Genomic DNA, 13300 nt, shown 5'->3' with positions numbered 1-13300 from the left:
AACGTTTAAGTCTTTAATCCATCTTGAATTAATTTTTGTATAAGGTGTAAGGAAGGGTTCCAGTTTCAGCTTTCTACATATGGCTAGCCAGTTTTCCCAGCACCATTTATAAAATAGAGAATCCTTTCCCCATTGCTTGTTTTTCTCAGGTTTGTCAAAGATCAGATAATTTTATATATGTGGCATTATTTCTGAGGGCTCTGTTCTCTTCCATTGATCTATATCTCTGTTTTGGTCCAAGTACCATGCTGTTTTGGTTACTGTAGCCTTGTAGTATAGTTTGAAGTCAGGTAGCATGAAGCCTCCAGCTTTGTTCTTTCGGCTTAGCATTGACTTGGCGATGTGGGCTCTTTTTGGTTCCATATGAACTTTAAAGTAGTTTTTTCCAATTCTGTGAAGGAAGTCATTGGTAGCTTGATGGGGATGGCATTGAATCTGTAAATTACCTTGGGCAGTATGGCCATTTTCACGATATTAATTCTTCCTACCCATGAGCAAGGACATGAACAGACACTTCTCAAAAGAAGACATTTATGCAGGCAAAAACAATGAAAAAATGCTCACCATCACTGGCCATCAGAGAAATGCAAATCAAAACCACAATGAGATACCATCTCACACCTGTTAGAATGGCAATCATTAAAAAGTCAGGAAACAACAGGTGCTGGAGAGGATGTGGAGAAACAGGAACACTTTTACACTGTTGGTGGGACTGTAAACTAGTTCAACCATTGTGGAAGTCAATGTGGTGACTCCTCAGTGATCTAGAACTAGAAATACCATTTGACCCAGCCATCCTATTACTGGGTATATACCCAAAGGACTATAAATCATGCTGCTATAAAGACACATGCACACGTATGTTTATTGCAGCACTGTTCACAATAGCAAAGACTTGGAACCAACCCAAATGTCCAACAATGATAGACTGGATTAAGAAAATATGGCACATATACACCATGGAATACTATGCAGCCATAAAAAATGATGAGCTCATGTCCTTTGTAGGGACATGGATGAATTTGGAAATCATCATTCTCAGTAAACTATCACAAGAACAAAAAACCAAACACCGCGTATTCTCACTCATAGGTGGGAACTGACCAATGAGAACACATGGACACAGGAAGGGGAACATCACACTCTGGGGACTGTTGTGGGGTGGGGGGAGTGGGGAGGGATAGCATTGGGAGATATACCTAATGCTAGATGACGAGTTAGTGGGTGCAGCGCACCAGCATGGCACATGTATACATATGTAACTAACCTGCACATTGTGCACATGTACCCTAAAACTTAAAGTATAATAATAATAATAATAAAACTCTCAACAAATTAGGCATAGCAGAAATAGACCTCATCATAACAAAGGCCATATATGACAACCCACAGCTAACATCATACTCAGTGATTAAAAGTTGAAAGCTTTTTCTCTGGGATCAGATCAAGACAAGGATGCCCACTCTCAGCACTTCTATTCAACACAGTACTGAAAGTCCTAGCTAGAGCAATTAAGCAAGTAAAAGAAATAAAATACATCTAAATTGGAAAGGAAAAAGTTAAATTGTCCCTATTTGCAGGTGACATGACTATATATATATATATATATATATATATATATATATATATATATATCCCTAAAAACTCCACTGAAAAAAACTGAAAAACTGTTAGAATTAATAAATTCAGTAAATTTGCCGGATACAAAAGCAGCATACAAAAATCAGTAGCATTTCTATGTACTACCAATGAACTATCTGAAAAAGAAATCAAGAAAACAATCCCATTTACAATAGCATCAAAAAATACTTAGGAATAAATTTAACCAAGGAAGTGAAACACCTGTACACTGAAAACCACAAAATAATGATGAAAGAAATTGAAGACCACAAATTAATGGAAACATATCTGGTGTTCATGAATTGGAATACTCAATATTGTTAAAATATTCATACTACCAAAAGCAATCTGCAGATTCAATGTAATCCTTATCAAAATTCCAACGACATTTTTCACAGGAATAGAAAAATCAACCCTAAAATTTGTATAAGACCACAAAACACCTCAAGTAGCCTAAGCAATCATGAGCAAAAAAGAATAAACCTGGAGGCATCACACTACCAGATTCCAAAATACACTACAAACCTGTAGTAATTAAAACAGCATGGTACTGGCATAAAAACAGATATATAGATCAATAGAACAGAATAGAGAGCCTAGAAATAAATCCACACATTTACAGTCAATTGATCTTTGACAAAGATACCCCAAACACACAATGGGGAAAGGACAACCTTTTCAATAAGCAGTGGTGGGAGAACTGGGTATCCACATGCAAAAGACTGAAATTGGACTCTTACCTCATACCATATACAAAAATCAACTCAAAATAGATTAAAGATTTTTGGGCTTGAAACTGTGAAACTACTAGAAGAAAACATCAAGAAAAATCTTCAACATTGGTCTGCGCAATGATTTTTTAAATATGATCCCTAAAGCACAGGAAACAATAGCAAAAATAGACAGATGGGATTCTATCGAACTAATAAGCTTCTATACAGCAAAGAAGACAACCAACAGACTGAAGAGACAACCTATGGGATGAGAGAATATATTTACAAACCATATATAGGTTGAGTATTCTTTATCCAAAATCACTGGGACCAGAAGTATTTCAGATTTTGGATTCATTTTTTGGAATATTTGCATTATACTTACTGTTTGAGCATCCCAAATCCAAAAGTACAAAATCTGAAATGCCCCAAGCATTTCCTTAGAGCACTGTATCAGTGCTCAAAAAGTTTTGAATTTTGGGGCATTTCGGATTTTGGATTTCTTTACTTGAGATGTTCCACCTATATATGATAAACGGCTAATATCCAAAATATACAGTGAACTCAAAAAACTTAATAGCAAGAAAGCAAACTGATTTTTTTTAATGAGCAAACGACATGAATAAATATTTCTCAAAAGAAGACATCCAAGTGGCCAGCTAGTACGTGAAGAAATGCTAATCACTAATCAAAGAAATACAAATTAAAAGTGCAATGAGACATCACCTCACACCTGTTAAAATGGCTAGTACCAAAAAGGCAAAAGACAGCAAATGCTGGCAGGAGATGTAAAGCAAAAGGAACCCTTGTTCACTGTTGTGGGAATGTAAATTAGTATAGCCATATTATGGAAAACATTACCAAAGTTCCTTTAAAAATTAAAAATAGAACTACCATATGATCCAGCAATCCCACTTCTTGGTATATATCCAAAAGAAAGAAATTAATGTTGAAGAAGTATCTGTACTCCCACATTCACTGCAGCATTTTTCACTATAGCCAAGAAATATAATTAACCTAAGTGTCCACTGACAGATGAATGGATAAAGAAAATGCAGCTATACACAAACATACATATGTATGGAATAGTGTTCAGCCTGAAAAGAGGAAATCTTGTCATTTGCAACAACATGGATGAACCTAGAGGACATCATGCTAAGTGAAGTAATCCAGGCACATAAAGGCAAATACTTCATGATCTCATTTATATGTAGAATCTGAAAAAAATGAACTTGTGGAAGCAAAGAGTAGAATGGTGGTTGCCAGGGGCTGGGGGAGATGAGGGTGGAGAAGATGTTGGTGAAATGATACAAAGTTTCAATTAGACAGGATGAAAAATTTCTGGAGATCTATTGTAAAGCATTGTGACTGTAGTTAATAATGTATTGTATATTTGAAAATTGCTGAGAGATTAGATCTTAAATATTCTCATCACAGTTTTAAAATTAAGGCATGCCTTCTACTTATGCCTTTACTATTTTCATAATTAAACTGAGTAGGAAAGCAAATCTAGCTCCCTTCACAGTTGGTTTGGATCAATCTGCAGTTGTGGTTAGCCAAAAATATTTTATTTGGATTTCTCTGCACTCCTGCTATATGAAGAATAACGACACAAGAAAATCCTTTTCTTCTCTGATTTTTTAGCTTCCATTTAAGAAACCATCTCAATCAGCAAAAGGAGGGAATCCTTCTATTTTACTTCTACCATTACTACTGCAAATACTAATGTTGCTATTGCAGCTACTGTTAAACAATGAGCATTCACTATGCACTATTCTAAGAACTTTTTGTGCCATTCATACCTCACATAGCCTTAGGAAATGGCCACTACTATTTTTCCCATTTTTAGATGAGGCACTTGAGGCTCAGAGAGGTTAAGCAACTGGCCCAGTTACCAAGCTGTTCACTGGCAAGGGTGAGGATTTGAACCAGACAGATGACCCCAAGACCCGCGGTTTCCTAGTCACATTACACTTACACAGGGCAAGATCAATACAGGAATTGCAACAAATCTAGACTTGGTGATAACTCTCCTCATATTCATCACCTACACTTTGGTACAATTTTTTCTTGTTGTAAGGAGGGACAAAGAAGAAAAAGAGAATGGAGAAATTTCTTTTTTCTCCCCTAAAAATGAGGAATGTTTATTAGCTGGTAAAAGTGGTAGAAATGCCAAATAATAATAATGTATACGATATGTTCTGTGTTTGGCTTTATGTAGAAGTTTCCTCTCATTATCCAGTCATGGGGGAGAAAAGAGCACATACTCCAACTCATGTTTTGCTGCAAATAGATTTCTCTTTTAAAAACAAAACAAGGCCAGGTGTGGTGGCTCACACCTGTAATCCCAGCCCTTTCAGAGGCAGAGGCAGGTGGATCACCTGAGGTCAGGCTTTCGAGACCAGCCTGACCAATATGGTGAAACCCTGTCTCTACTAAAAATACAAAAATTAGCCAGGTGTCAGGGCATGCACCTGTAGTCCCAGCTACTCAGGAGGCTGAGACAGGAGAATTGCTTTAACCCAGCAGGCAGAGGTTGCAGTGAGCTGAGATCACGCCACTGCACTCCAGCCTGGGTGACAGAGCAAGACTCCATCTCAAAAAAAAATTATATTTCACATGGTAATGAATTTTTCACATGTGATGTAAATGAATTATCCATGATCCATAGTCTCAATCCTAACTGCACATTAGAATAACCTGGAAATAATTTTTTAAACTCCACAGCCCAGATACCACCCCAGGAGGTCCTGATAAATTGGTCTGCGGTGGGGCCCAGGCAGTGGTATTTTTTAAAAGCCATCCAGGTGAATCCAATGTGCAGCCAGAGCTGAGAATACCAGCAATCCAACGATGCCAACAGGCTTTCTCCCCACTTATTAGTTCCATCACTGACTAGCCATGTGAGCCCGGTGAAGTTACTTCATGTTCTTAACCTTGAGCTTCCTCATCTACTAAACAGGGATAATAAGAGGACCAACCAATAAGGATTAATTGAGATAACACAAAAAGCACCTAGAATAGGGTCTGGGACATAGGAGCATTCAAATACTAGCTATCGTGGGGGTGACAGTGATGATGATGGTGATGATGTTCATGATGATGATGATGATGATGATGATGATGATGATGATGTGAACTTTTTTAACCTGAGGTTACAACATATTTCTTGATTCCAGAAAGCAAGCACCATAACTTCAACCCAAACCAGATTTTATCATCTTTGACACAGGCTCCCTTACCTGGAATAAACCTCTAGGACAAAATATAATTTCTAGCTCATTTTGAGGTAATATGTAGGTTCCATAGAGGGATGCAGTAGCTCATAACTGGAACTACAACATAAAGGAACTCACCTGGGATTAAAATGAATTTTCTCAGGAACTTCTCTGCGGTCTATGACCACTTTCTGGTTGTCTCTATAATTAGTGGGGTCATCAGGAATCCTAAATTTTGCCATCTGAATTTCTGAATCACTCAGTTCAGCATGGGAGATTCTTGCATAACCCAACCTGTAGCAGAAACAGAAATGGTTTGTAAAGGTTTTATTATTATATAGAACTCTAATGAGATCCAAGTGATACCACCTTTGTTATTAAGCCAGTTTCCCACTTCTAACTCTACTCTGTATATCACAACTAGAATTAACTTAAATTGTTAATCTAAATATTGGCAAAATATTGCTTTTATGATATAAATGAATAAATAATATGTACATAGATTTAATTAAGTAACTATTCTTAGCAAACTTACTTTACTTTTTTTATACTAATGAATATTCTAGCCATACAAATTGCCTCCCACACAATCATGTTTTGAGTTAATAACAGGAATTCTTCAGAATGACAGAGGTATTTGCCTAAATTCTTTCTTACCTTTAAAAATCCAAATGCTGGATGTATCTCAAAATAATAAGAGCTATCTATGACAAACCCACAGCCAATATCATACTGAATGGGCAAAAACTGGAAGCATTCCCTTTGAAAACTGGCACAAGACAGGGATGCCCTCTCTCACCACTCCTATTTAACATAGTGTTGGAAGTTCTGGCCAGGGCAATTAGGCAGGAGAAGGAAATCAAGGGTATTCAATTAGGAAAAGAGGAAGTCAAATTGTCCCGTTTGCAGACGACATGATTGTATATCTAGAAAACCCCATCGTCTCAGCCCAAAATCTCCTTAAGCTGATAAGCAACTTCAGCAAAGTCTCAGGATACAAAATCAATGCACAAAAATCACAAGCATTCTTATACACCAATAACAGACAAACAGAGAGCCAAATCATGAATGAATTCCCATTCACAATTGCTTCAAAGAGAATAAAATACTTAGGAATCCAACTTACAAGGGATGTGAAGGACCTCTTCAAGGAGACCTACAAACCACTGCTCAAGGAAATAAAAGAGGATACAAACAAATGGAAGAACATTCCATGCTCATGGGTAGGAAGAATCAATATCGTGAAAATGGCCATACTGCCCAAGGTAATTTATATATTCAATGCAATCCCCATTAAGCTACCAATGACTTTCTTCACAGAATTGGAAAAAACTACTTTAAAGTTCATATGAAAGCAAAAAAGAGCCCGCATCGTCAAGTCAATCCTAAGCCAAAAGAACAAAGCTGAAGGCATCACGCTACCTGACTTCAAACTATACTACAAGGCTAGAGTGACAAAAACAACATGGTACTGGGACCAAAACAGTGATATAGATCAATGGAACAGAACAGAGCCATCAGAAATAACGCCGCGTATCTACAACTATCTGATCTTTGACAAACCTGAGAAAAACAAGCAATGGGGAAAGGATTCCCTATTTAATAAATGGTGCTGGGAAAACTGGCTAGACTTATGTAGAAAGCTGAAACTGGATCCCTTCCTTACACCTTATACAAAAATTAATTCAAGATGGATTAAAGACTTAAACGTTAGACCTAAAACCATAAAAACCCTAGAAGAAAACCTAGGCAATACCATTCAGGACATAGGCATGGGCAAGGACTTCATGTCTAAAACATCAAAAGCAATGGCAACAAAAGCCAAAATTGACAAATGGGATCTCATTAAACTAAAGAGCTTCTGCACAGCAAAAGAAACTACCATCAGAGTGAACAGGCAACCTACAAAATGGGAGAAAATTTTCACAACTTACTCATCTGACAAAGGGCTAATATCCAGAATCTACAAAGAACTCAAACAAATTTACAAGAAAAAAACAAACAACCCCATCAAAAAGTGGGCAAAGGATATGAACAGACACTTCTCAAAAGAAGACATTTATGCAGCCAAAAGACACATGAAAAAATGCTCATCATCACTGACCATCAGAGAAATGCAAATCAAAACCACAATGAGATACCATCTCACACCAGTTAGAATGGCAATCATTAAAAAGTCAGGGAATAACAGGTGCTAGAGAGGATGTGGAGAAATAGGAACACTTTTACACTGTTGGTGGGACTGTAAACTAGTTCAACCATTGTGGAAGTCAGTGTGGCGATTCCTCAGGGATCTAGAACTAGAAATTCCATTTGACCCAGCCATCCCATTTCTGGGTATATACCCAAAGGACTATAAATCATGCTGCTATAAAGACACATGCACACGTATGTTTATTGCAGCACTGTTCACAATAGCAAAGACTTGGAACCAACCCAAATGTCCAACAATGATAGACTGGATTAAGAAAATGTGGCACATATGCACCATGGAATACTATGCAGCCATAAAAAATGATGAGTTCATGTCCTTTGTAGGGACATGGATGAAATTGGAAATCATAATTCTCAGTAAACTATTGCAAGGACAAAAAACCAAACACTGCATGTTCTCACTTATAGATGGGAATTGAACAATGAGAACACATGGACACAGGAAGGGGAACATCACACTCTGGGGAGTGTTGTGAGGTGGGGGGAGGGGGGAGGAATAACATTAGGAGATATACCTAATGCTAAATGATGAGTTAATGGGTGCAGCACACCACCATGGCACATGTATACATGTGTAACTAACCTGCACATTGTGCACATGTACCCTAAAACTTAAAGTATAATAATAATTTTAAAAAATAAATTAATAAAAAAAATAAAAATCCGAATGCCACATGCATATTTTCAGCCTACTTTCAAGTCTGAAATCAAAGATTTTATATATCTGAAAAAATTCCATATCCTGTTTTGGCTTAGAGCTTTCAATTTCTGGGGAAATTCAAAGCACTTTGTGGACATTATGCAAAGAGTTCTTATGTGAGCAGCTCACGTGGAAAACGGGGAACCATGAACAACAAAGAATTCATTTTATTTTATTACATTGTGCTCTTCCAGAAAAAAAGACTTAGGTCAGCTTCAGTCATTCATTTATTCAATGAAGCACATATGTATATATATGGAGTGCCTACTACATGCAGGCACTGTTCTCGGTGTTGGGGAATAAGTCGTGAATAAAATGAAGTCCTTGCCTTCATGGAACTTTCATTCTAGCAGGGAAGGATGCATTAAACACATATGTATGTTTACAATCAGTCAGGTAGTGATAGATAAGTAAGCACTGGGGCGAATGCAGTGTAAGGAGGACAGGCAGTGATGAGTAGGAGAGGTTGCTATATTATGGTGGATGGTCAGGGCATACCTCTGCAATAAAGTGACACTACAGCAAAAAATTCAATGAAGGGAGGGATCAAGCCATACAGACACTGGAGGAATGGTGTTTAGGGAAGGGGAACCACAAATGCAAAGGTCCTGAGGTGGAAATATGCTTGCTGTTTTGCAGGCCAACTCCACCATGACCGGAGTGAAGTGCATAAGAGGGAACATGCAAAGCCTTCCTCACAGGCCACTATGAAGACCTCAGTTTTTGTTGTTGTTGTTGTTGTTGTTGTTGTTGTTGCTGTTGCTGTTTTTTTTTTTTTTTTTTTTTGAGAGTGAGATGAGAATCCATCAGAGGGGTTTGAAGCAGAGGTCTATGACAGCTACCAGGTAGAGAATCACCTTCAGGGAAAGGGTCAAAGCAGGGAGACAAGTTATAAGGCCACTGCAATGACTTAGATAAAAGATGATGGGGGCTTGGACCTGAGCGGCAGGAGAAGAGAAGCACTTAAAACAAAGCCTGTGCCTGTAACTCCATGCAAAATAGAAACAGAAACCCAGAGCAGGACCAGCAGAAGCAGCAAGCCTGCCCACTGGGAAAGGTAAGCAGAGCTGTGACTGAACATCAGATGTGACTCTGAGCTGTCAGATAGCTTAATGCATTGTCTGGGCTCAAGTCCTAAATCTGTGCACTTCTGTGTAATTCTAGGTCACTGTCTTTAGTAAATCTAGATTATTTATTCCCAAATCTCTAAGATCAAAGTTCTAACCCATTTAACAGACACTGCCTTCAAAAATACACCAAAAGCCTTGAAACTGAAGAATCTGACGTCAAAATCTTCCATTAAAACACAGGATCTCCCATTGTTGTCCAATAAGTATTTATTAAGCACCTAATACCTACTACGTGTAGGGCATTGAATTTGGTGATTGAGATGAAAGCTTACAAAATTAGTTTTGTGGACAGAAACTGAAAAACCCTAGTTCCTAACTTCATTAATATGGGAATTTTTAAAATTACCTTCCTATTTTGTGTTCCCCCCAAAATTCATTTGTTGATGCTCTAATGCCCCATGTGGCCGTATTTGGAGACATGTCTTCTAAGGAAATAATTAAGGTTAAATGAGGTCATAAGTGCAGGGGGGGCGTGATCCTAAAGGATTAATGGCTTTATAAGAAGAGACACCAGAGAGCTCACTCTCTCTCTGCAGGCACAACCCAAGGAAAGGCCATGTGGGCACATGGCAAGAAGGCAGTTATCTGCAACCCAAGGGGACAGTCCTAACTAGACACCAACCCTGCTTGGCACCTTAATCTTGGTCTTAGAATCTACAGAACTGCAAGAAAATTAATTTCTGTTGTTTAGACCACCAAGTCTATGGTATTTTGTTATGTCACAGAGTATTAAATTCATACATAAATAAATATATATTTATATATATGATATCGTATTTTATATATACTTTATATATATACATATATGTGTGTGTGTATGTGTGTGTGTGTGTGTGTGTATATATATATATATATAGATAGATATATATAGATATAACCTCTGCCATCCCATTCTCCTAAGGAGAGGTAATAAAGGTTTCAGAGCCCAGCAATGAGCTATTATGGGCACCAGTTACTATAAATACCACTGTTCCTTGGTTCCCAACATTTTTTAAAACTTGAAATTAAACCTATTTCAGCCTATATGAAAAGTCGTTTTCTAGAATTTCTGATATCTCATTTAAACAATTGCTTTAACAAATATTTAAACAGAAACAGTGTTTTCAATCTTAGCTATAAAATACTTTACAAAACTCACCCTTCAGCACCTTCTCTCCTACCGTAACACTTTGGAAACACGAAATTATAGTCAAGCTATCTGTTCCACAGCTATTTGGGCATGTGATGCACCTTTTAGAGTTTCTGAGTTAGTGGTGTAACCGAAACAATCTTAGCATCTCAAGGGCCTCCTTGGCCCACCTCAGTAAGCATACGGCTCCATGGAGTTGTCCAAGAACCAGTAAAGGTCACTATTTTACTTAGTAATGTCCAAAGTGCTTGCTAAGGATCCACAGATCCTTACAAGATCTGTTCTCTTCCCTGCCTGCCCACACACTCTGTCCTTCCCTCCTTGGCCGCCCCTCACCCCACTCCACCCCAACCCTCTCCAGCCCCACTAGCCTCACTTTTCCTCAAACATATGCAGCACTCCTGCGTTGGGGCTTTTGCACTAGCTCAGCCCTCTAACAGGAGGTATCTTCTGCCAGGTGGCCAAATGGCTCCCTCTTTCCAATCTTGGCTGAAATGTAAGATGGTAGTAAGACCTACCCAGTTCCCTACTTACAATTGCACCCCACCTCCATATTCTGGAAGCTCCTTCCCCTGCTTAGTTTTTCCCACCACTCTCATCATCTTCTAAAATAGATCACCCTGCAATTATTTATCATGATTTTTGTCTGTCCTCCCTCCACCAGCATAGAGATCCTTCTCTGTTTTGTTTACAGCTTTATACCCATTGCCTGGCATCCATTCTGCTAGACCAATACTTGTTGAATGGCAAATGGAGTCTAGAGCAAGAGAAACTAACAATTTGCTTTCACTGGACTGTAACTCATAACCGAACAAGCCATATCCCCACTGGGAGAGGAGTTGAATCCATGATTCTGTATCATCCCAGAAAGCAACCATTTTCTCTCATAAATGTAGGCCACAGATCTTAGAAGATAAGGTTACTTAAAGAGTGATCCATTAACGTCGGCCCCTATCTTCAGGCAGGCAATGCCAAGATGCCTTTGGGTGATGAACTGCTCTATATAAAGAAAAGACTAAGGCTCAGGGAAGTCTGTCCTAGGAGCCCACACCAGGGCTCCCCACACCGTCCCCAGGATGGCAGTTAGAGGGCTCAGGTCAAATACCTCCAGACAGATTCTGTCCTAACAGGAGAACCCTTGAGTGTTTCAGGGAAGGTCTCCAGCATGTTCCCTCTGTGGAAGAACTTTGTATGTAGAGGAACCTGTGAACCAACCCACTGTGTAAATCATCTACCACTACCTGCCATACTCACATCACTTCTCTCACTCTACTCCAGCCACACTGGCCTCCTTGCCCTTACCCCGCAACATCCAGCATCCTCCTCTCAAACTTTCCCTGCCTCCCCTGCCTGAAGTGCTCTTCCTCAGGGTATGCACAGGTGGGGTGCCTCCTTCCACTTGAGGTGCTGCCAAGAAGTCACTCCATCATACCCCACCCACGCTTTATAACCTACCACAGCCACCCCCACACACCCTGCCTTCTCCCCTGGATTTATTATTTTTCTTTCACCATGTGTGTCTCCACCTGTCATAGCCTGTCATTTCTTATCTGCTTACTTTATGTCTCCTTCCACTGCAATGTAAGTTCTACAACAGTCAAGGATTTTGTTTTCTTCCTATTATATTTCCACTCCCAAGAACAACACCCAGTACATAAAGAGGATTTAGTAAATACTTGTTGGATAAATGAATGAATGAATGAATGAATGAATGAATGAATGGTTAGTCCCTCTTTTTCGATACTAAACTGTTCCTTGCTTTATTGATACAAATACTGCCTTCAAAACTGATTTATACAGTTATATATTTGAATTTTAAAATCTCAGCTGTATTATTTTGGGTCACATATGTATGTATACACAGTCATGCGTCACTTAACGACAAGAATGCATTCTAAGAAATGTGTCATAAAGCGATTTCATCATTGTGTGGACATCATAGAGCATACTTAGACAAGCCTGGATGGTATAGCCTACTACACACCTAAGCTATATGGTATGGCCTATTGCTCCTAGGCTACAAACCTGTACTGCATGTAACAGTACTGAATATTGTAGACAACTGTAACACCATGGTAAGTATTTGTGTATCTAAAAATAGAAAAGGTACAATAAAAGTATGATATTATAATCTTATCAACTACCATTGTAGATGTGGTCTGTTGTTGACCAAAAATATCATTAAGCAGCACATGACTGTATGTATCCAAATATGTATTATCCAAGTATATCATACACACACATACGCATGTATATGATATACTTGGGTAATATTTTTATGTGGAATGATATTTTTTAAATACAATTTACCTATAGATCTCACTACAGTATAGTAATGGCCCCATCAAATTAGTTAACTTACCCAGGATTATTGATTAGAAGCTGGCAAGGCTGGAACTCAAGCCCAGGACTTTCTCATCCAATGGTCCATGATGTTTCCACTAACCCATACATTCAAAAATGGTGCCATTCCTCCCATGTGTTGACAGCTACATATTCACCATGCCTAATAGCCTACACAGTACCCTCTTATATAATTAAGCTTAATTTGCTTAGCTATTTCTACTTTTGTAAAT

General features: G+C 38.5%; 1 protein-coding gene across 1 annotated transcript in view; it reads right to left on the bottom strand.

Moving 5' to 3' along the window:
- The window catches only part of CWH43 (cell wall biogenesis 43 C-terminal homolog), an 86298-nt gene that overhangs the window by 14852 nt on the left and 58146 nt on the right, over positions 1-13300 (bottom strand). Inside the window, exon 14 of the mRNA XM_024246325.2 lies at positions 5690-5845. Coding sequence (XP_024102093.2) covers positions 5690-5845 — 156 coding nt within the window. The remainder of the gene's footprint in view (positions 1-5689; positions 5846-13300) is intronic.

This window comes from Pongo abelii, chromosome 3, assembly GCF_028885655.2.
Source record: "Pongo abelii isolate AG06213 chromosome 3, NHGRI_mPonAbe1-v2.0_pri, whole genome shotgun sequence".
In the NCBI taxonomy this organism is placed as follows: Eukaryota; Metazoa; Chordata; class Mammalia; order Primates; family Hominidae; genus Pongo; species Pongo abelii.
This window is presented reverse-complemented; position numbering and strand designations above follow the sequence as displayed.